Source organism: Callospermophilus lateralis, chromosome 17 (genome assembly GCF_048772815.1).
Source record: "Callospermophilus lateralis isolate mCalLat2 chromosome 17, mCalLat2.hap1, whole genome shotgun sequence".
In the NCBI taxonomy this organism is placed as follows: domain Eukaryota; kingdom Metazoa; phylum Chordata; class Mammalia; order Rodentia; family Sciuridae; genus Callospermophilus; species Callospermophilus lateralis.
In genome coordinates this window covers 45059191-45082317 of record NC_135321.1, presented here as the reverse complement: position 1 = coordinate 45082317, position 23127 = coordinate 45059191, and the positions used below count along the sequence as shown (strand labels likewise).

The 23127-nt window shown below is 39.0% G+C and overlaps 1 protein-coding gene across 1 annotated transcript; it reads left to right on the top strand.

Moving 5' to 3' along the window:
- The first annotated feature begins 420 nt into the window (after positions 1 to 420).
- Positions 421 to 16838, top strand: Hrh4 (histamine receptor H4). The gene is made up of 3 exons (XM_076837255.2): positions 421 to 613; positions 9467 to 9630; positions 16008 to 16838. Exons 1-3 carry the CDS (start codon positions 421 to 423, stop codon positions 16836 to 16838), a joined length of 1188 nt encoding a protein of 395 aa, XP_076693370.2.
- The last annotated feature ends 6289 nt before the right edge of the window (positions 16839 to 23127 follow it).

The window sequence follows — 23127 nt, the reverse complement described above, 5'->3', positions numbered from 1 at the left end:
GGGGCAATTAAGTGGACCACTCCATCCTGACATGAAGAGAGTATTTAACTGGATATACTAGTTTTAAAAACTGAATTTCACTTGAGCCCAACTTGTTATCCGTGCAATGTATAAGTTGTATTTTGTAGATATTATATAATATTGCTCTACTGGGGTTGGATGAATCATATTAAATTGATTAAGAAAAAACATTTCACTGTTTTTTGGAAATACTTTTTCAATGTCAGTTAAGGGGAAACTGTTACCACAAGTTTATACTTTATCAAGAATCAGGAAGTACTATGAGATCAGCATAAGATTAAAAAATGTTGTTTTGAGTAGGAGACTATATATTTTAGGTATCTGGTTGGAAGTTACACTTGTCAGAACCGTTTGTCTGTCTGAATTTTGCTATATTGAGCTTCTTCATCATTTGATGTGATGTCAAATGCTAATAGTACAAGTAGCTCAATATCAAATTATCAAATTACTTTAGCATTTTTAATGTCTTTACTAGCTTTTGCCGTAATGCTAGGAAATGCTGTGGTTATTTTAGCTTTTGTAGTGGACAAAAACCTTAGACATCGAAGTAATTTTTTTTTTCTTAACTTGGCCATTTCTGATTTCTTCGTGGGTAAGTTGTGTCTTTATTTAAAATAACCTTTTCCATTTATAATTTATTCCTAAAACCTTAAAATAAGTGGTTAATATTTCAAGGGAATTTATGAGATGGAGGGATTAACACAAAAAACGTTAAAATATTAAAATCCGGGAAGGGGTCTATATGGCACTTTTAAGGGAATATTATACATAATGTAAATCAGTGTGATAATGGAAATTTCATCTGAAAAGATTTTTTTCCTTTGTATAGAATAAAAGTACGTCCCAAATAGATATAAAATTATTTTAGTGTAAGAGTTACTTGTTTCTGGAACTATTATCCTTGTATGTTTAGATTTATAGGTATTTCTTTCTAAGTACATATAGCTTCCTCATTATCACAGTGTTAGGGTAATATGAATAACTCATATGCTGGTAATCAGCACAATCAGAAAATGGGATATTCAGGTCAGTTAAATAGTATGTTTAATAGTATTATTTTATGGCATAACAGATATTATAAAATATACTCAACTACCTTGCATATAATATAGCATTATATAATTGGATGAGACCATAGAGATCAAATTAATGTTTCTTTGAAAACATGTTCTTTTTAAGTTTTACTTTCTTCTGGTTATCATTTTTTAATAATGCATATTATAATAAATATAAATATAGACCTGTCAACTAACTGGCATTATTTTAAAGGAGTTTCTAGTATAATTTATTCTGGCATATTCAGATTTTTTCATTTATAGCTTCATAAAACTTGCATTTATGTTAAAATGAAACAAAACTCAAAGACTACTTAATTTATTGCCTGGAACACAGTGGTTGCTCAACAAATATTAGTCCTCTTCTCTTTTGATTTCTCTATAGATATATGTCCACCCAAACCAAATTCACAAATATTAGTATAGTACACAGTGTGTGTCAATACAGCTATATGTGCAGGTATTATTAGATAATCAAGGGATTTATAGAAGAGTAGGTTATTCTCCTTCAGGGAGGTTTCAATATAGTGGAGTGGAATAAAGAAATTCACAAATAACTAGAGAGATATAGAGTAATGTAGGACCCCACAAAGACCCACCAGAGGTCATTCAGAGGAGGGATAAAGCATGTTTAGTGGAGAGTGGCATTCAAAATTAATTGTTGAAAGATGAATAGAATTTCCATAGGCAGATATGGGGAGGAGAGAAGAATCCCAAGCATTACCAGCAATCAACATGCTGCTATGAAGTCACCATGCATATCTCCCTGGGTGAGCTTGGGGTTTGGTCTGTAGACAATTGAAATGGGAACAGCAAGGGAGGAAGTGAAATCTATATGGCCAAGAGCTTTAAATAGTATTGTCAGCTGGATGGGAATAGAAGTAAGCAGTAGTGTCAGTCTGGATTATTAAATGGCAATGTGGAGATTTAAGGATTTAAAAGCAGGTGAGCAAGTGAATGGATTGAACTCTCTCTCGGAGGCATCAGACGAGCTATAGGAGGTAGGAGAGGTTGGAGGATGCAGAGCATGTTTCAGGCGGATGGTGCAGCAATCCAGGCAGAGGTCATGTGGCAAGGCTCTGAGCCAGGATGAGGGTAGAAAGGAAGGGCAGGAGGCAGATCTGCACAGGGTGGGGTTGGTCAAGATAAAGATGAGTCAATGACTGGGCTTCTGGTACTAAGAAAGGGCTGGCACACAGGGAAAGTGAAGGGCATTTGGGGAGAGCAGTTGTGATTCTGATGTTGCCTTCAAAGTTCTGGAGGAAACTGTTGTTCAGGGAAATTGATTGAGGAGCCATGGCATAAATTGACAGGGTCACAAATAAAGTGGGGATAACCAATGTAGAAATATTTTAAAAAAAAAGCATCAGTCTTCCTGCTTCCCTCCTCCATTCAATTTTTCCAGCTAGCCAACATTTGCAGCTTTATGTAGGTTTCACATTATTCTCTATGCTCACATAAACATGTACAAATATACAAGTCTATTTATGTGAACGTACAGAATGTTCTGCTATAAATATACTTATCTCTCTTCTCCTCCTCCACAGAATTGTGTGGCTTTTAGTGATGATCAGCATATAAAGTAGATGATGTATTTTGTCTAACCCAATGGGAGTGAGGCCCTGACTGCCCTGGAAGTAGAGAGGGACCAGGTGAAAGGACTGAGAACCCAGAGCCTGAAGCTTTTGAACAAAGATGGTTTCAGATAAGAATGTGGGAATGAGTGTCTCCATGTCTGGCTCAAGGGCAACATCAAGGCAGCTCCTCCCCACCATCCAGGGCTGGAGTACCACACCACAAAGATATGCCTCGTCTTTAAGAAATGGTACATGTAGTTATTTAGTGTTCCTGCTGGTCTCCCTCCATCAGCAGGAGGGTGGGTGTAGGTTTGACTCCTGCTAAGAGGAGCTGCATGTAGGCCAAACAGAATCTCTGGTCATCTTCCAGTCTCATCTTTCACGGTTCCCCTGTCCTTGCCAGCTTTATCCAGAGTGACTCATTTAACATGGCACTTGCTATGACATAAGAATTGGGACAGTCCCTGAGCTTTTTGTAACAAGATTTGAATATTCCCCTTTGCCATCCTCTGAAATGTGCCTTTTGGTTCTGAGCTTGGAGGAACTCTGGGAGGTAGTGGTAGGGCATGTCAGGAGAGGTTTTCTGTAGCTGTAAGGCAGCCATTATTTGTATTTGGGGTCAGGAAACCCAGATCACCGGAACCCTGTGATGATGGCAGATTAGATCCTCATACACACATGGCCAAACACCCTTCCTCACAGGCTTTAGAACTTACCTCCTGTTGAAATCTAAATTTGTGGCAGCTGCATAGCTAGCTTCCCAGGCTGAATTTACTGTTGGAAAGCAAAGACTTATTGAGGGAAAAATTCCTTTACCAGCTATACCAGATGATATAAAAATGAGATATATCAATATAGTTTGACTGCACAGCATTTCATCTATACACTCTTGATAAATGTAGATGGAAAAATATATCTATATATCTATAAAATTGCGATCACATGGCTAATGTTTCCATCTGTGGGTGTCTACATGTACTGTGGGCATTTATAGCTTATGCAGCCATGTCATGTGTGGCCTGGATGGGATTTTCAGGGGTGAAAAGTGTTGCCAATCCAAGACAAAATTCCAGGATAAATTAAAGTTTACCTTTAATACCTTCATGTGCCTATTTAGCACCTTCTCTACCTCTCCATCCCTCTGTCTACTTGGGCTGGTATAACAGACTGTAGAGTTTGCGTGGCTTTGACAACAGGGATGTGTTTTCATGGTTCTGAAAGTTGGGAATCCAGGATCTGGACAATCAAGCTCCTGGTGAGAACGTTTTTCCTGGCTGACAGGTCCCCTCTCACTGTGTCTTCATGTAGCCTTTCTTTTTTTGTATCAGGGATTGAAACCAGGGGCCTTAACCACTGAGCATCACCCCCAGCCATTTTTTATATTCTGAGACAGGGTCTTGCTGAATGACTTAGGGCCTCATTAAGTTGCTGAGGCTGGCTTTGAACCCGCGATCCTCCTGCCTCAGGCTCCTGAGATGCTGGGATAACAAGCATATGCCACTGTGCCTGGCTACATGGGCATTCTCTGAGTGCTCTCTGTTGTCTCTTCTCTAAAGGACATCATTCCTATTGAATCAGGGCTACCCCCTTGTGACCTCATTTACCCCTAATTTCTTCCTTAGGTCCCATCTTCCAATACAGTCACACTGAGGGTCAGGGCTTCAGTATATGAATTGGGGAGGGTAGATGAACACTTAGTCCTTAACACCTCTGTGCATTTACCGTCATCCACTTGTCCCTTTGTTGGCCCAAAGGACTGACTGAGGCTATTGGCTCCCTTCAGTTTTTGTTTGTCATTTTTCCATAAAAGGTATAGCAGCTAGGCTGACTTGAAAAGAAGGCGCAATCCCAGACTGCGGCAATTTTGAAGCAAACTGGGCATCCCACCCTCATCCACTCATTCACTCCACAATGACTTATTCTGAAGCAGGTGCTCTCTAGAGTGGCCAGGGACATGGCCGTGAAGATCCAGACAAAAAGTCCTGCTCCCTGGTGTTCTGTTTCTGCTAGGTGCAGGGAAGTGGAGCTGAATAATAAGCTACCTAAATAAGTAGATAAAACAAAGTAGCATTTTAGAGGGTGTTAATTGAGAAAAATATAGCAGGCTGAGGGGGAGGCAGGGTTCTGGGTGGGGGTTACCATTTTAAGCATTGGGGGTGGGCTCGCTGAGAAAGGCACAGGAGAAATCAGCAGCTCTCTGGAGGAAGAGCATTTCTTGCCAAGGAACAGCAAGTGAGGAGGAGGGAGGTGGGAGGGTGAGCCGTGCATGGGAGACCGGAGGAGCTGGGGCAGGATGAGCGAGGGGCGCAGGAGTAGGGGAGGTGGGCGGCTGGGCTGAAGCAAGTCACCCGGCATGACTTGAGTCCTCAGAGTCTCACAAGCTTCTCTTCTCATTGTCCTTCCTTCCTTATCTTAGCCCTGTTTATTCATTTTTCTTTCTCCCTTTACCCCATTTAAAAAAAATAATACATATTTTTCAATATCTTTATTTATTTATTTTTATGTGGTGCTGAGGATCCAACCCAGTGCAAGGGAAGGGCTCTACCACGGAGCCCCAGCCCCAGCCCTTTCCCAACATTCTTTTAATAGAGTTTATTTGCTATTTCTCACTTCAGTTTTTCCTAAATCAAATGTGTCAAAGGCTCATTGTTGTGTTCAAGGAATTGGCTCTTGGCTTTCCTCAGTGAGTTCGTTTGACCCACAAGCACAGTTTCAGAGCAAAAGTTGTAGAAACGCTTAAATCTGAGGGATATTTCATATTCACTTTTCAGAAACTCCTTCAGAATATCTCTATGACTTCTAGACAGAGGAACTGAGAACATGACATTTGTATTAAAACGCAGCACAAGAACATAAGGTGGACAGCAGGGTTTTACTAAAACTAAATAGATTAGAGTCTGTTTTAAGCTGACTGCAATTCAAGCTGCTTCTATGGTTTTGAACACACCCTTCCTCTTTCATATAATCCAAAATGCATGTGAAAAAGAGGATTTAAGTCAGATCCCTCCCTTTAACCTTTTTTTTTTTTTTTTTTTGTGGGGGGGGATATTGTACTGGGGATTGAACTCAGGGGCAATTGACCACTGAGACACATCCCAGCCCTATTTTGTATTTTATTTAGAGACAGGGTCTCACGAGTTGCTTAGTGCCTTGTCATTTCTGCTTTGAGGTCAGCTTTGAACTCTAGATCCTCTTGCCTCAGCTCCCGAGCCGCAGGGATTACCGAAGTGCACTACCATGTCTGGCTCCCTTTAACCTTTAAGTTAGTGATGTCTATAATGCAAATGATTCTTGGCATCTCTGTGGGAGAAATGAGTGCAGCTGTGAAAATATTCATGTTGCAAACACTGGAATCCACTGGCGTGGGCCAAAATATCATAAAGTGTCTGTTTTTGAGATACTTTGATTTGTCTCAGGTAAACCCAGTGATCTTCTTTGTTTTACAATTGTGTGCATAGGGTTGAGATGAGAATTTTTGCCTTCAAAATAAAATTGAACCTGGGTGCGGTAGTGGCACAACTGTAATCCCAGTAAGCTCCAGAGGTTGAGGCAGGAGGTATCTTGAGTTCAAAGCCAGCCTCAGCAATTTAGTGAGCAACTCAATGAGACCCTGTCTCTCAATAAAATACAAAAAGGGCTGGGGATGTGGCTCAGTGGTTAAACCACCCTGAGTTCAATCCCTATTACCAAGAATAAATAAATAAATAAATAAATAAATAAATAAATAAATAAATAGATAAATAAATATGAAAAATAAAATTGAAACATAAAGCAAGTTTATTGGGACTACATACATATAAGAACTGACAATGCAGCTCTTCTTCTCTATGGTGTCCATCTGATGACTCTGTATGTGAATCCAGATAAGAATCCTACATTCTGTGTTCCCTTCCACTGATTCTGAAATCTTGCCATTGTAGTCTCATGTTGTCTTGTTTTGGAAGAATTCAGGGGCTATTTCCTTCTTCCTCCCTGTTTCTGTTCTTTTCTCTCTACTTATTTATGATTTATTCTGTTTTTAAAATGTATTTTTATTAGTGTATCATAATTATACATAGTAATTCATTTTGACAAAATCAAACTTGCAAGGAATTTGATTTTGAGCCCCCTCTTCCCTTCTCCTTCCTTTACTCTTTTAAACTTCCTTTCTTCTACATACGTGTAAAAGTGAAATTCCCTTCAGAAGCCTTATATATGAATATAGCCTGACTTTTGTCAAATTCATTCCGTTTAATCCTCCCCTTTCCCTTCCTTCCTCCCTCTCCTTCTGCTCCACTGATCTACCTCCTATCTTTATGACATCTGATCCCCTCTCCAACTATCTTCTTTCCCTTATTTTGTTCTAGCTTCCATAAATGAGAGAAAACATTCATTCTTTGATTTTCTTAGTCTGGCTTATTTCACTTAAGCATTTTCTCCATGTCACCATCTATTTACTGGCAAATCCCATCATTCATTCTTCTTTATGGCTAAATAGAACTCCATTGTGTATATATACCACATTTTCTTAATCCACTTACCTACTGACAATCATCTGGATTGGTTCCAGAACTTGGCTAGTGTGAATTGTGCTGCTATAAACATTGAAATGGATGTTATTGCTATCATATGCTGATTTTAGGTCTTTTGGATAAATACTGAGGAGTGGAACAGGTGGGTCATATAGTGATTCCATTCCTAGTTTTTTTGAGGAGTCTCCGCACTGCTTTCCAGAGTAGTTGTACTAATTTGCAGTCCCACCAACAATGATAGGCTAGTTTGGTTCTCATGCACCTAAAATAAGAATTTCTGTAAGTGCCTGATAAAATATGAAGATAATCACCCAAATCAGATTTCAACTGAGTTCCCACTTAATGTGTCATATTCTCAGCAAGTAAAGACACCTGTCTGAAATGTCAACACAGTTTTTTAAAAAACCCTAAAAACTAAAAGAAGGGGAACCCAGCTTGGTTACTTTCACAGGTAAGCAGTTTCTGTGCTGGGGTGAATTGCCATGGTAGAGTTTACTTATTTGTTCATTCAGTGAAGGGTTGTGGTTGGAATCAAGGGTTTTGAAATCACAGTTTCTGGTTTCAGATTCAGCTTCTTCTCCACTTACTAGATAAGTGGGTCTTGTTTAATTGTTCCTCTCTTCTTTCTGTGTAGTTGGTTCTTAACTATTAATTCAGCACGGTTCCTACCTCACCAAGTTTCTATGAAGATTAAGTGAGATGATATTTATGATGCACAGAGCACAGTGTCTGACATATGGTCGTTTGTACAATACATATTAGCTTATTAGTTTAAGTTCAATGTGCAAACGACCGTGTAAATCAATCTAGGCATCATAGAAAATGTAAGCGTTGATTTATGACATGCTCTTCAGCCTCAAAAGAGACAAATTAAAAGATGACTGTGATGTAAAATGGAATGAAATTAGAGAAGAAGAGACAAAGTGGCAAAGTGCCAGGAGAGCGCAGGTGACAGAGGGATCACTTCTGCCAAAGAAATTCCAAGAAAGGTGACAAGGAGGAAGTCAGTTTTTTGACTTTAGGGAAAAACGATAAAGAAATAAGCACATTTTTTTTCAGTAGAAAAAAAGGAGGACAAGAATGCGTGCAAGAGTCTAGGTTTGAATTCCCAGCACTTAAATAAATAAATAAATAAATAAAAGAGGACGACATTCTAAGAAGAAAGAATGATGTGAACAAAGAGAAAGAGATGTGAAAATGTGGGTTATGTTTGGTGAAGCCCACTCTCTTTGGGTTGGATCATGAAGGACATAAAGATGGTTTCTACTGTATATGACTAGAAATAGAGGTCAGGATCTGTATTTAAATTGTAAAGTAATAAGGAGCCTTTGGAGGTACATTGTTCATGACATCTATTATAAAAAAATCACATTTAGAGTGCATAGAAAGTCAGTCCTGAGCTGTGTAGTGAAATACTGTGAATTTCTATATATAACTGTGTTGGTCAGCTTTGCATTACTACAACAAAGTATCTGAGACAATTAGCTTATAAAAAGAAAATGTTTATTTAGCTCACAGTTTGGAGTTCAAATCCGAGACTGGTTTTGGCCCATTGATTCGACTTCTGATGAAGATGGCAGATCATAATTGTAGGAACACATATCAGAGTTATTGCTCACATCTAGAGGCAGGAAACAGAGAGAGATTTGGAGTCTGGGGTCCCGCAGTCTCCTTCAAGAACATGTTTTCAATGATCTAAGGACCTCCCTGTAGTAAGCCATTGTTGTAAATTGTGGCCGCCATTAGAAGATGGCGCCGGCTTCCACTGTGGCCTGTGATAAACAAATTCCTTTGTGGAGAGTTGGCACGCTATCTCTTGCCACCCTATAAGAAAGATCCACGCGGCGGCTTAAGATTGGTACGTGGGAGGCTTTATTAGGCTGTGCTTGGGCCCTCGGAGAGGAGAAAGAAAGGGAGTCACTAAAAGATACTTAAATCAAGGCCTGAATAAACTGCTGAAAGAAGATTCCTGAGTTGCGTCTTCCTTGCGGGCAAGGGGTCGAGACACCTCCCAAAAGGCCCCAACTCTTAGAAGTTCACAAACCTCCAAATACTGCTGCTTTTATGACTAATCTTCTATATATGCCCTTTGGGGGATTCTCATCCAAGTTATAGCAATAACCAAACAATATTTAGTGAATTCAGATATATCATTGTGTTGTAATGATAAGAACTGACAATGCAGCTCTAAACAATGTTTAGTGAATTCAGATATATCATTGTGTTGTGTACCCATTTGAATCTACCTTTTTGTATTCATCCATGTGTGCTATTTGCTACTTCTTGTTTTCCCCCTGAACAGGTGTGATCTCCATTCCTCTGTACATCCCTCACACACTGGTTGGTTGGAATTTGGGAAATGAACTCTGTGTATTTTGGCTCATCATTGACCATCTTTTGTGTACAGCATCTGTGTATAACATTGTCCTCATCAGCTATGATCGATACCAGTCAGTCTCTAATGCTGTAAGTCAAAACGTTTAATTTATTTTTCTTAGAAATATAGATGAAAATGTTGGGTCTCTCAAATTATCTGGAGCTGGAATCCAGGAAATTACCACTAAATATGTGCTTTACCACTGAACTATACCCAAATCCCAACAAAAACATTTTTTAAGTCTAATAATTAAAGTCTAATATTTAAGTCTTTTTTTGTTGTTGTTGTTATTGTTGTTGTTGAAGAATCTGATCCTTTTGTTACAAAATTCTCAATGGCCCTTAGTCTATGTGGTTGAGGTAAGTCACTCTCCTATGAACTACTGAAATGGGAAGGCATCAAAGGAAGCACCAGGCTAGCTGGATATATGAGAGGTTCACAGTAGGTTCCACTCCATAGACAAGTTGAGACCTGAATATTTTCTTCAGGAATTTGCTAGGCAATTAGAAAGAACCCCAGATTTTTGAATGAGATGAGAAAATCAGTTCTGAATGACCAAAAGGAGAATCCAGGTTATACAGTGGAATTAGCCCAAAAGACCAAGTCCCAGTGCCAGTGTTAGACCTATGCCAAGGAAGTCTGAACTTAGCCAAAATCTGGAATAGCCTCAATAAGTTAGTAACTATTCTTAAGCAAGCTAAATTTCTCAGAAACAGAACAAAGGAGAACATCAGTTTGAAAAAAGCCTCAGAAATATGGGGCAGTAATTTGAAATCTTTGAGGCCTCAATGGGACACTTTCACTTCTCACTCTCAGGGGTCTAAATCCTTGGGCAACTATAGGGTGACAGGGATTTTGCTAAGTGATGGGATATAGAAGTGAATGAGCAGAGACCCTGTTTGGAAGATCAAAATAATCTAAGTGGAGGCAGAACCAGAAGTACATGGGTTTAATACATGGTCTAAGTACTATGCTATGACCTTGAGAAAACAGTGATGGCTCCCCTCCAGGAAGACTCTGTGACTTGGAGGCATATACACTTGGGAGAAGGTATTAGATAAAGCAAAGGGCAAACTGCTGGATCAAAGGGATTTCAAAATGATGAGGCTCAAGCAAGACAGTAATTTATTTCTTGATCACAGACCAGTCCAGGAAAAGTGGAAGGCTGTGCTCCAGGACCCCAGTAACAGGTTGGCTCTGTACCCTCTCCTCTAAGTCTGGGACCAGAAAACTTACTTTACAGGACCTGATAGTAAATACTTTCGGCTTTGAAGGACTATGGTCTTGGTTGGAACTACTCATCTTCACTGTTGTAGCACAGAACAGCCCTAGACAATAGGTAAAAAAAAAATGTGCACAATTGTTTCCAATAAAACTTTATTTAGAAAAACAAGAGGTGGACCACATTTGTTCCACAGACAGCAGTTTGCTTACATCTGCTCTAGGTTATTATTCTCTGCAGAGTTAAAATTAGGCTGTTGTTACTCTGGGTTCTATATAAGAAAGGGAAAGGACAGAAGTCCAAGACAAAAGGAATTTCTTTAAAGTAAGTATTGCAGAATCGCTTTCTCATTTCTCCTCACATTTTATTGGTGAAACTTAGTTACAAGAATTTGGGGACTATGGTCTATAACTGTGCTACCATATGGCTAAGGGAAAGCGTAAAATGAATACGAGAGGACAGCCAGCTATTTCCACAAATTGGTATTGGGTACTTAATTAGTGACAGGGTTCATTGCAGTTTATATTGGTCAAACTATGGAGAAAGTATAGATCAGTTTGGATTAATAATTCAGATACCAATAATGTTGCATTTTCCAAGCTGCAAGACTTTACCCAATATTGAGTCATAAAATCAGTTTAATTGGTTGCTTATTTTTTTTAAATGAAAAAAAGGAATAGAATAGAATAGAACAGAATATAAAATTAGGGTAGAAAATATCAGAATACCTTGTGCATCATAAAGGCAACTACTGTTCTATGAATATTCTTGTCTGTATTCTTGGTTATGATGCAAAATAGAGTTCTTGCTTTAAAAATATATTTACTTTAAATACTCTATGTCCTCTTAATCAGAATCTTTCCCATTTGTACTTTTAAATTTTCCTTTCTTTATGTATTAATTTTTCTTTTTAATTTTCATTGGATGTTCCTAAGACTTCTTTCACGGGTTGTCCAAGCTTTTGTGTCTACCCTCATGCTTGTGGGCAGAAGAGGGACAGCTTGCCCATGTAGAAAAAGTGCTTAGAGATTTCAGAGAGAAGAGAAATGATATCAGAGAGAAAGTGTGTGTGTGTGTGTGTGTGTGTGTGTGTGTGTTTTCTCTGAGTCTTACCCTGAGGACATATCTGGCAGTGCCTCGATCCCTGTCCCTAGTATGCAGCACAGAGGTGAATGCATAACAGTCTCCAGGAGTGAATGCATGAAGGCACTAAGCTAATGATTCCGGGGAAGCCTAGTGAAACCAGAAGGAAGACTTCTAGGATTCCTGTAAGTTCACCGAAGTGGTAGTGGGAAGCTGAGCTCTGACTCTAGAACAGGTGATGTGATAGGCAATGGGTGGGCTTGGCCTGAGAAATGGAAATATGACAATAATTTGGCAGCACAATATTACAGTACTCAGAATCTTCTAGAAGGATAGATTCCATGTAGCTGGAAACAATAGGAATTTATTCTCTCACCTTGAAAGGAGGGGGACAACAGAACTGTCCTCTCTCAGAAGGCTCTGGAGAACCTGTTCAATTCTTTTTCCTAGCTTCTGATGTTGCCAAAAATCCTTGGCTTATAGATTCTCCACCCCAATCTATGCCTCTGTTGTCATATGGTTTTCTCCCTGAGTGTCTGTGTCTCTGTTTCCTCTTATTTTTTTAAAAAAATATTTATTATTTTTATTTGTTCTAATTATTTTTATTCATGATAGCAGAATGCATTTTGATTTTTTATACACAAATGGAGCACAACTTTTTGTTTCTCTGGTTGTACACAATGTAGAGTCACACCATTAGTGCAATCATACATGTGCCCAGGGTAATGATGTCCATCTCATCCCACCACATTTCCTACCCCCATGACCTCTCCCCTTCCCTCGCCTCCTCTTTGTCCAATCCAAAGTTCCTCTCTTCTTTTCATGTCTTCCCCCCCTCTATTATGGATCAGCGTTTACTTATCAGAGAGAAAATTTGGCCTTTTTTTTTGAGGGAGCGTTGGCTTACTTAGCATAATATTCTCCAACTCCATTCACAATACCTGCAAATGCCATAATTTTATTCTCTTTTAATGCTGAGTAATATTCCATTGTGTATATACCACAGTTTCTTTATCTATTCATCTATTGAAGTGCATGTAGGTTGGTTCCACAGTTTAGTTATTGTGAATTGTGCTGCTATAAACACTGATGTGCTGTGTCACTATAGTATGCCGGTTTTAAGTCTTTTGGGTATAAACCGAGAAGTGGGATTGCTGGGTCAAATGGTGGTTCCATTCCAAGTTTTCTAAGGAATCTCCATACTGCTTTCCAGAGTGGTTGCACCAATTTGCATTGTTCCCAGTGATGTATAAGTGTACCTTTTCTCCTATATCCTTGCCAACACTTAATGTTGCTTGTATTCTTTAAAAAATTTTTTTACTTGTAGTTGGACATAATACCTTTATTTTTATTTATTTATTTTGATGTAGTGCTGAGGTTCAAACTCAGTGCTTCACACATGCTAGGCGAGCACTCTACCACTGAGCCACAACCCCAGCTGTTTGTATTCTTGATAACTGCCTTTCTGACTGGAATGAGATAAAAATCTTAGAGTAGTTTTGATTTGCATTTTTCTAATTACTAGAGTTGTTGACCAATTGTATATCTTCTGAGAAGTGTCTTTTCAGTTCCTTAGCACATTTATTGATTGGGTTATTTCTGGTTTTGGTGTTAAGTTTGACTTCTTTATATATCCTGGAGATTAGTGCTGTATCTGATCTGCATGTAGTAAAGATGTTCTCCCAATCTGTGGACTCTCTCTTTATATTATTGATTGTTTCCTTGGCTGAGAAAAAGCTTTTTAGTTTAAATCCATCTTATTTATTGATTCTTGATTTTATTTCTTGCACTTTTGGAGTCTGGTTAAGGAAGTCAGGACCTGATCCAACATGATGGAGATTTGGGCCTACTTTTTCTTCCATTAGACGCAGGGTCTCTGGTCTATTTCCCTTTGTGAGGGCACCAGTCCTATAGGATTAAGGGGGACCCTAATTCAGTAATTTTCGATTAAAGTGAACCCTAATCCAATACAACCTCATTTTTGATTACATCTACAAATACTAATTTCCAAATAAGGTCACATTTACAAGTACTGGTGGATAGGACTTCAATATATCTTTTTTGGGGGACACAATTCAACTCATAACAGGCACTTAGACTATGTCGGTAATCTCATCTCATTTTTAACACCAATATGTCCTAGTGTGCTTCTCTGCCTCACAAAATAAATTCAACAGACAGAAATTTGGGTATTTTATTGGAGCAATGAGTGAGAACTTGGGCATCAATGGATTTTAGGAGGCCACCCCAGCTGGTTGTGTCTGGATTCAAGTGATCCTTGAGCTGCCTATCTGTCCAAAATGCTCCCTCAAGATGAAGGGATTGGAATTCTCTTCTCAAATCTCTTGGATGTCTATTATCTCAATTGACCTTATGCATAATGAAAGATCACTTTCCAGCATATTGTATTATATCATCACAAAGGCAGAACAGAGTAATTAAAAAACGAAATGCAGTTTTATGTCCATCTGGGTATTGTTACCATCTTCATAGTCATTAGATTTAGTGCAAGAGATGTATTAATTAGTGGCATAAAGAAGCAGAAGGCATTTGTGGTCATCATGGTTCTGGTTAGCATCTTAGCATATCCTCAGAAATGCCAGTAGTATGGTGGGATGAGAAAACCACTTCCCCACAGTTGAAAAATATTTATTATTTTTAAAAATTACTAACCAGTTTTCTCTTACCTCCAGCCATTGGTCATCTCTTCTTAGCAGGTACATCCAACAAAGAAACACAGTGCTAGAAGTGTTATACCCCTTAAAAATAGGACAAACACCGTAGGCTAGCTTTTAAAACTCATGAGAAAATACTACACAAGAGAGAGTGAGGGCTGGGGTTGTGGCTCAGTTGGTAGAGTGCTTGCCTAGCATGTGTGAGGCACAAGGGTTCAATTCGCAGCACCACATATAATTAAATAAACAAAGGTCAATCAACAACTAAAAAAAATGAAAAAAAAAAAAAGAGAGACAGTGAAAGGCAGGCACGTTCCTATTTCCTGAGTAAATCATTTCCTTTCTTGAAAGGGAGGAAAGTAGAAACATATGGAATGTTTGAACTGGAAGGAAACTTATAGACCTAAAAGAGGTTCAGAAAGTTTGCCTGTTCTAAATGCCCTTACAAAATTCTTGATCCAGATATTTATCCCTCGTATAGAATGGTGGGCCTTAGATGTCCTTTGACATAGAAGATATTCTTAATGATTTCAGGCCTGACACAAGGATCCTGTGATCCCAGGTCAGCCATCACTTACAGAAGCCTTTTCCCCTGTAGAAGCCTGTCTTTGTCACCCAGTGGAGCTAGAACATTGTCTACCCTTAAAATCAGCAGTGGCGTTTGCCATAGTCATTTTTGTCAGTGGCTGACCATCCCAGAGTTGGCATTGTGATCTGTCTGATGGAAACGCTGTGGATGGAGTGATTTGGTAATTCTCAGTAACACTGTAGTATTTCCCAACAGCAGATGTAAACATCCTTGGGTGTGTGCTTATCTTCTTGGGAGTGATGTAAGAGTCCTTCTTTCTGTTCTTGACGCCACCTTCAGGCCCCAGAATGAACTGCAGAGTAGATTCTTTCTGAAAAGTGGAATCTGATAAGGCATGATTTTTGAACTTTGGGACCATGGTGAGAAATGTGTTTTAGGTTGGTGATATAGTACATGCATTTCTCTCCCTATGTGTATCTGTATTCCCAAAGGTATATTGCTTTGGTTGAAAAACCATCATCAAACAATAACTCTGCATGATGCATTGTGACATTGACTCTTCTATTGCATTAAAAAGAATGCCTGCCCTGATCCAGCCTGCAGGTTGAGAAATAATGTGATCCAGTGTACGTTATTTCAGTTTAACATTCAGATGAATGTCTATTGGTGGGAATATCTGTTTTCTAATTTTAGATATTAACCTTGACATTTTTTTTGGTGTCAGAGGTTTAACCTTGAAGGTTATAATTTTCCCCTTGACAATCATTAAGAAAATCCACATTATGGCTCAGGTTCCACTCAAATAGAACTCTGTGTCCTGGCACATGTCACAATACCCATGTTATATATCATGTCTCAACCTCTTGCACATCCCTGAAACTTCTGAGAGCCTGTGAGATGCTTTGTGCATCAACAGATATTCATGACATTGAAACAGACTTATTTGGTCTCTTGTAGGTGTCTTATAGAGCTCAACATACTGGGATCTTGAAGATTGTCACTCAGATGGTGGCCGTTTGGGTGCTGGCCTTCTTGGTAAATGGGCCAACAATTCTGGTTTCAGAGTCTTGGAAGAATAATACTTGGAAGAATAATAATAATAAGGAATGTGAACCTGGATTTTTTTTGAAATGGTATATCCCCCTTATTACGTCGTTCTTGGAATTCCTGGTCCCAGTCATCTTAGTTGCTTATTTCAATGTGCATATTTACTGGAGCCTTTGGAAGCGGGGTAATCTTGGTAGGTGCCTCAGCCATCCTGGACTCACCTCTGTCTCCTCCAGAGACTGCGGGCACTCATCCAGACATGGACTGTTTTCAAGGATATCTCTTCCTGCAGGGAAGGATGCAACATCATCCTGTGGTTCAGAGAGACAAGGAAGAAACCACAGTCTCTTGTTTTCCTTCAGAACCTACGTGAATAGCAATACAATCACTTCTAAAGCTAGTTCCCTCTCCAAATCGGATTCTATAGCTCTTCACCAAAGAGAACATATGGAACTGCTCAGAGCTAAAAAATTAGCCAAGTCGCTGGCTATTCTCTTGGGTGTTTTTGCCATTTGCTGGGCTCCATATTCTCTGTCCACAGTTGTTCTTTCAATTTACAAACCAGAGCAGCGTTTGAAATCAGATTGGTACAGAATTGCATTTTGGCTGCAGTGGTTCAACTCCTTTGTCAATCCCTTTTTGTATCCATTGTGTCACAGGCGTTTTCAGAAGGCTTTCTTAAAAATATTTTGTATGAAAAAGCAACGAATACCATCACACAATCGGTCAACATCCTCTTGATGATAATGTTCTCACTTCTGTAAATTTTAGTCTTCATCTCACCAAGGTGAATTTCATCTGGTTTTCATCTTGCCCATTCCACTCTACCCACCCCGCCCCCAAAAAGTCCATAAAACCATAACAATTGAAAACTCTGCACTTGGACGCCAATGGAACATTATCCCAGTAAATAACAGTCTAATGATGAATTGATAAAATATTTTTGTAAAGTCATAGCCACAAAATACTATTTTTCTTAGTCATCACCTCTTCCTTGTTTTGTAGATCTTGGTACAACCTTGATTGTGAAAGTCCAGAGTCTCTCTTCTCTTTTTATGTACAATGTTTGCTACAGTCATAAGTTAATTTCAGCTTTTTATTTGGTAGCAATACAAATGTGTCCAGTTTTGAAAATCATTCCCTGAAGTATGCAATAGAGCCAGGAGCCTCAATTGGGGGTAGGGAGCTCTGTGATCATCAGTGGGCAGGTGTGTTTGGATTTGAGTTGGCAAGAACAGGGGAGCTGCAGTGAACCCAGGTGAGCTCATGTATATTTCCAGATTTTATGTCCCTGATCCCAGTAAGGAAGGAGGTGTGGTGTGGTAGAAGAAAATCCTGGCAATCACAGAAGAGGAGGAGGGATAGAGAAGAGCTTGTCCTATTCCTTCTTCCTGCCCTCTTCTTCCAACTTCCATACAAGCTACAACTCTTTGGGTGGAAATACCAGGAAAAGAGGACAGGTAAGAAATGGTGAGAGGACCATAGGACCACTGACCTAGCAGATGTCAATGGTTATTTCTCAAATATTGTTGTATCTATTTAATGTCTTTTACTCAATTTGCCCAATATTTTATATTGCAGCACTCAGTGTTATTCCTTTATAATGTAGTTGATACAGGTTATACTTACCGATAATTCACAATGTATTAGTTTGGTGATGTTTTTGTCCTTTGTTCACTTTTAAATATTTTCTATTCCTCAATGTCATAAAATTTTATTTTTCTCCGAGTTAATTTCATCTCTCCTACAGTTTTTTTTAAGTATTCCTTCTACAATTTCTCAGACTTTTCATACAGTTTAATAATTTTTATATTTCTTGGCCTTCTTAAGGCTGGTTAATTTTGAACACTAAATTACAAAAAAAAAAAATCTGTTAAGTGCATGGCTTAGAAATGTACATGTCTTTTATATACACTTATTCTTTAATTACATAAGAGATACATGTTTTACATTTAATAGCAGTTTGAAAAATTGAGAAGTAAGTTTCTATAAATGTATAAATATGTAAAGTTGTTATGCCTCAGCTGTTGGCTTTAACATTTATAAATCAGTAGTTATAGAGCTCATGTGATCGCTGGAGGCTTGACTGTGCACAGAATCGAGTGGTCCTAGGAAAACTTTTCCCAATTAAACCTCAAGAGAAGCATGCCTAAATATTCATACATGTTTTCTAAATTATATATAAAATAAAATATATTTCATATATGATATATTTCATTCAGTGTAAGATGCTGTCAATGTAAAATAAGTTATTTTATTTACCACCATAAATGGAAATGCTACAAATTGTTTATGATGCAGTATTTTTTAAAAAATCACATTCATAGTCTCATTCTGATTTCAGAGTTGAGAAATGAACAATATGTATCTTAGACACGCTGAAATACGATATATACATGACAAATGAACTGAATAGGCTACTACTCTATGAGAGTTTGAAAAATGAATACTTTAGATGGCCCATGAATGTATTCATCAAACAAATGTTATTGAGGCCTTAACAGGTTAGCTAGTTATGGTAAAGATGCCCGTGAACCTTGCCAATAAGATTTAGATTCCCTAGGAACAGGAATTTTACTCAGGGGTTTTCTCTTACTAACACAGCTGGGTATGCCATAGTACCTCAGCTGATACTTAGTGAAAAGGCATTTGCTTAGATATTTACCTTCAGATGAACACAATTTTTACCCCTTCCTGCATCCCCACCTTTTGAACTGTGACTTTCCAGCCCCTCCCATCCAGAGTGACTTGCTTTGGCCAATAGACTTCTGCCAATAGGCAGGAAAATAACATCCTGCTTGAGCCTAGGCTTGAAGAGGCCTGTGCACATCTGTTCTGTCTCTTGGGAGTTGCCCAGCTGCCAGTCTGCTGCAGGATGAGGGACCACGTGGAGCAGAATCAAGCTGCCATAGCTGAGGTGGCCTTAGACTGGCAGCCTCCAGCTGACTCAGCAGCTGCCTGGTGAGGAGGAGGCAAAATGAGTTCTGCTGAAAGCTCCTAGCATGGCCCAGACCAGAGGAACCACACAGCTGACCCAGCGATGCCTGAACAATAGTAAGTCTACATCCTGGGAGTGTTCATTGTTTGACAATAGCTCACTGACATGTCAAGCACCTACCCTACTGTGTATTAAACATACCCACCAAAAGCTAAGTAGAAGAAAGAAGTAGACACTGATATTGCTTATTCTTGTGTGAGAGCTTGGACACAAGACATAAACATTATTATGCAAGAGAACAGTCTCTTTTTTAAAAGGTCATGGCTACTTCTTTACAGGAACATATTCATTGTGAAATGATTTAGTAGCAGGGATAACTGATTTTGAAATAACACAAATTGCATAAAATACCAGTGGTCTAGGTGCACTCGTGAGGGTAAAGTTGCACTGTGAGGATGGTGAGGAAGGGCCCCCTGGGGGCAAAGAAGCTGTTCTTAGCTCTGTGCATCTCTCCCTTAATCCTTCCTGTCAGTCTCTTCAAGTTGCCATCTAGGTCAGAGACTAGGACCTAACCATTGGTTATGCACTTTGTATCAAATGGTCTCTCTCATTTTAATGCCAGTAGTCATTTCTTTATATGCTTAGAATTTTATGAAGGAATAAGAGGAGGAAGAGGACTAAGTAGGACCAGCCAGTTTGGTTCATGGTTAGTAGTTTCTGTAAAAGTACTGGTAGAAATAGTTTACGTCTCATTTTAGATGTCAATACTGCCTATTCTCTGCTCTCTTAGAGAGGTCGGTCATAAAGAGTTGAACATTAAAGAATACGTGCTGTCTGGAGAGGTGGCACACACCTGTAATCTAAGCTACTCAGGAGGCTGAGGCAGGAGGATCTCAAGTTCAAGGCCTGACTGGGCAACTTAGTGATACCCTGTCTCAAAATAAAAAATAAGAGTGGGGGGCTGGGTTATAGCTCAGTGGTGGAGCATCCCTGGATTCAGTCCCTAGTAACACACAACACACACACACACACACACACACACACACAAAGAGAAAAGAGAGAGAGAAAAAAGAAAACATCCTGCAGAAAAAATTCAGGGCAACTTTTGAAACATTTTTTCTGATGTACATCCTTATTTAAAATTTCCAATAGTAAAACAAAGATGGAAAAAAATACACTTTTTCCGTCATGGAAAGGTGCTAATCAGCTTCTTCTTAGAAACTGAAAGACAAATGGTTTTTAAGTGATTACTCAGTCCTTCCTGTTTCTTTGTCCCCAGTCTACAGCATCTGGGTCATGGCCCAGAGGACAGGTAGGTGACAGGTTGGATGTTCTGCTTTTCTTGGACTCTTCATTTCTGAATCCAATTGGTTTGAATTCAGTCATTATTTTTGAGTTTGATTCCTCTGGCTTCATCCTCTGGATGGTTTGGAGTTCTGAAAGCCATACACTTTCAAATTATTCTCTAGACTGAGAAAAATGTCTGCTACTTTGAAATAATAGTCCAGCAAGGTTCATATCATGAATTGGCTGCTGGGGGGAAGGGTAGGCAGAATCTGTGCCTTTAAGGAGTTATGTATCATCTGACATGGAGTCAACAGGAACACAAACAGGAACACGTGTGGCAGTGGAGTGACATAACTTGATTGATTGTTTCATGCAGGATGATGTTTGTACCCATAGGAGAGGGCAGTGCCTGATAGTGTAGTGCTGCAGAGCTGCCCTGCTTGGCCTGCATCTTTGGGGGCAGCTCAGTCTTCCTGTAGCAAGGCCACGTAGCTGTTCTCCTGGATGTTGTATAGACAAGCCTCTGGCTGGAGCAAGCTGGAATAAAATCACATGGGTGATAAGGATGAAGTCTGGTGCTTACTCTGCCTGCACAGAATTAAATACCCCATTCCTTGGATCCTGAAGAAAGAGGAGAGTCAATGACTTGCTGCAGGCAACATGATCTGCAGGTAATGAAGTCATCACTGGAACCCGGGGAATGTAAAACCAGAGTCCAGATGCTTAAGCTTCATTCCACCGGGGTCTCAACAGTTAGGGGGATATGAAGTTAATAAGTTAGGCTTTTGGGACGAGGTGAAAGGCTAGTGGACCAAATGGCAACAAAAACGACAGCAAAACAAATCAAGTCAAAGCAAAACAAAAAACATTCAATATCAATATCCCATTTTAAGGGCCTTCTCACCACACCACGTGGCAATTTCCATGTTCTCCACCAGATGGCAGTAGTTCCACACGCTTTTCCTCGCTTTTATTTCCATCAGCACAGCCACTGAATAAACAAACAGGAGGGATTGTTTTGTATTACAATGTAAAGAAATCTGATAACGGCCCCTCACGTCCTAATATTTTATATTGAATTAAACTCAGAAAATCAGTTAAGGCAACATAAACTCTAAAAAAACAAAACAATGATGTCTTTCACCCATTAGAAGGCAAATTTGCCCTGGGTGTTTGCATAAGGGTATTTGTGTGTGTGTGTGTGTGTGTGTGTGTGTGTGGGCATTCCACTGAACACACAGCTGGCCAACCCCTGCCTCCCCCTGACACGACCTTCCACCTTCCACACACACACCACACAACCCAAAAGCTATACAACCACACATCCGCACCACACACATATTCACTACACACACCACATACATCTATCTACCCACATCTACACACTACAGTCCCCCACATTCATTCACTACACACACTACACATTCACACACATCCACACATTGCATAATTCCACACACCCCCACACATCCAAATACTATCACATCCACTAGCCACACACGTTCATCATCACTCACATCCACACATATCTACACACATCTCCATACTACACACTTCCACACACCCATCCACGTCCACAAATATGCAGAGCCAAACCAACTGGTCCCACCCCACATTCCTTATAGTCTCCTGAGACTCTAATGTAAGTACAAAAGTTTTTCTCTGTTTCACTAGGGTCATGTGCTAGACCTTCCTTTATAACAATATTATGGTTTATTGACTTTAAAAGATTTATTGCATTCCAGCACCTCAAAATCTTTAAAGATTTTTCCTCCTCAAATTTCACTGAAAAGGAATAATTCTCTTCTGTCTTACACATATACAAACCTATTCCATCTTTCTTAATTATTTTTTTGACATTTCTCTTACATCTACACTTAAACCATCTTTCCACCTTAAAATAGGTGTCCACTTCTCATTGTAAAGGCCATATACCAGAGTATCCAAATCTTTAACAGTCAGAGATAGCTGCAAATTCATGATTTTTCAACTTGAAATTTTTCATAAAATCAGGATTTTCAACGGCATTTTCTCTATTTTAGAAAGCACCCTCCTCTGGCTAAACTTGGTATTGCAGATCAGTTCTAATTGATGCTCTGCCCCTAAAGAATCAATAGAACTCCTTCTGAGTAAAAAGTGAAATTATTCTGTAATAAGAATAATTTATTATAAAATAATTTTTTAAAACAAAATTATTTTTATTACAAAATAATTTCCAATATTATATATTACACCATGTGCCATTAGTGCAGCCACATTTTAAATTTTTAGTCATGGGCATGGCTTCCCTGGTTATCCACTCAGCACATGCATGTTGGGGTTGACTTTACTGTTGCTGTATGTTTTAACAAAACAATCACTTGAGTTATTTCTGTGTCAGTCCCTCAAATAAAGAAAGTGGGTAATCCTCATCAAATCTTCATCTTATCAAAATTTTTTTTCTATATAATTTAAATCAAAGTATCCCTTACTCTTCAGACTTTGCTCTTTTGAGACTATGTCTTCAATATTATAAAGACTGCAAATGTGGGAAATCATGTACATCTTGGTGAAAGTTACTCTAGTCATTTTTTTTTGGAAATAAATCTATCACAAACATGGACATTATTTATTATTTTATTATTACTTTTTGTATTAGGGATTGAATCCATGGGCACATTACTACTGAGTTACATCCCCAGCTCTTTTTATTTTGAGACAGGGTCTCACTATGTTGCCCAGGCTGGCCTTGAACTTTTGATCCTCTTGTTTCAATATCCTGATTAGCTGGGAATACAGGTGTGCATCACGGCACCCAGCTGTGGG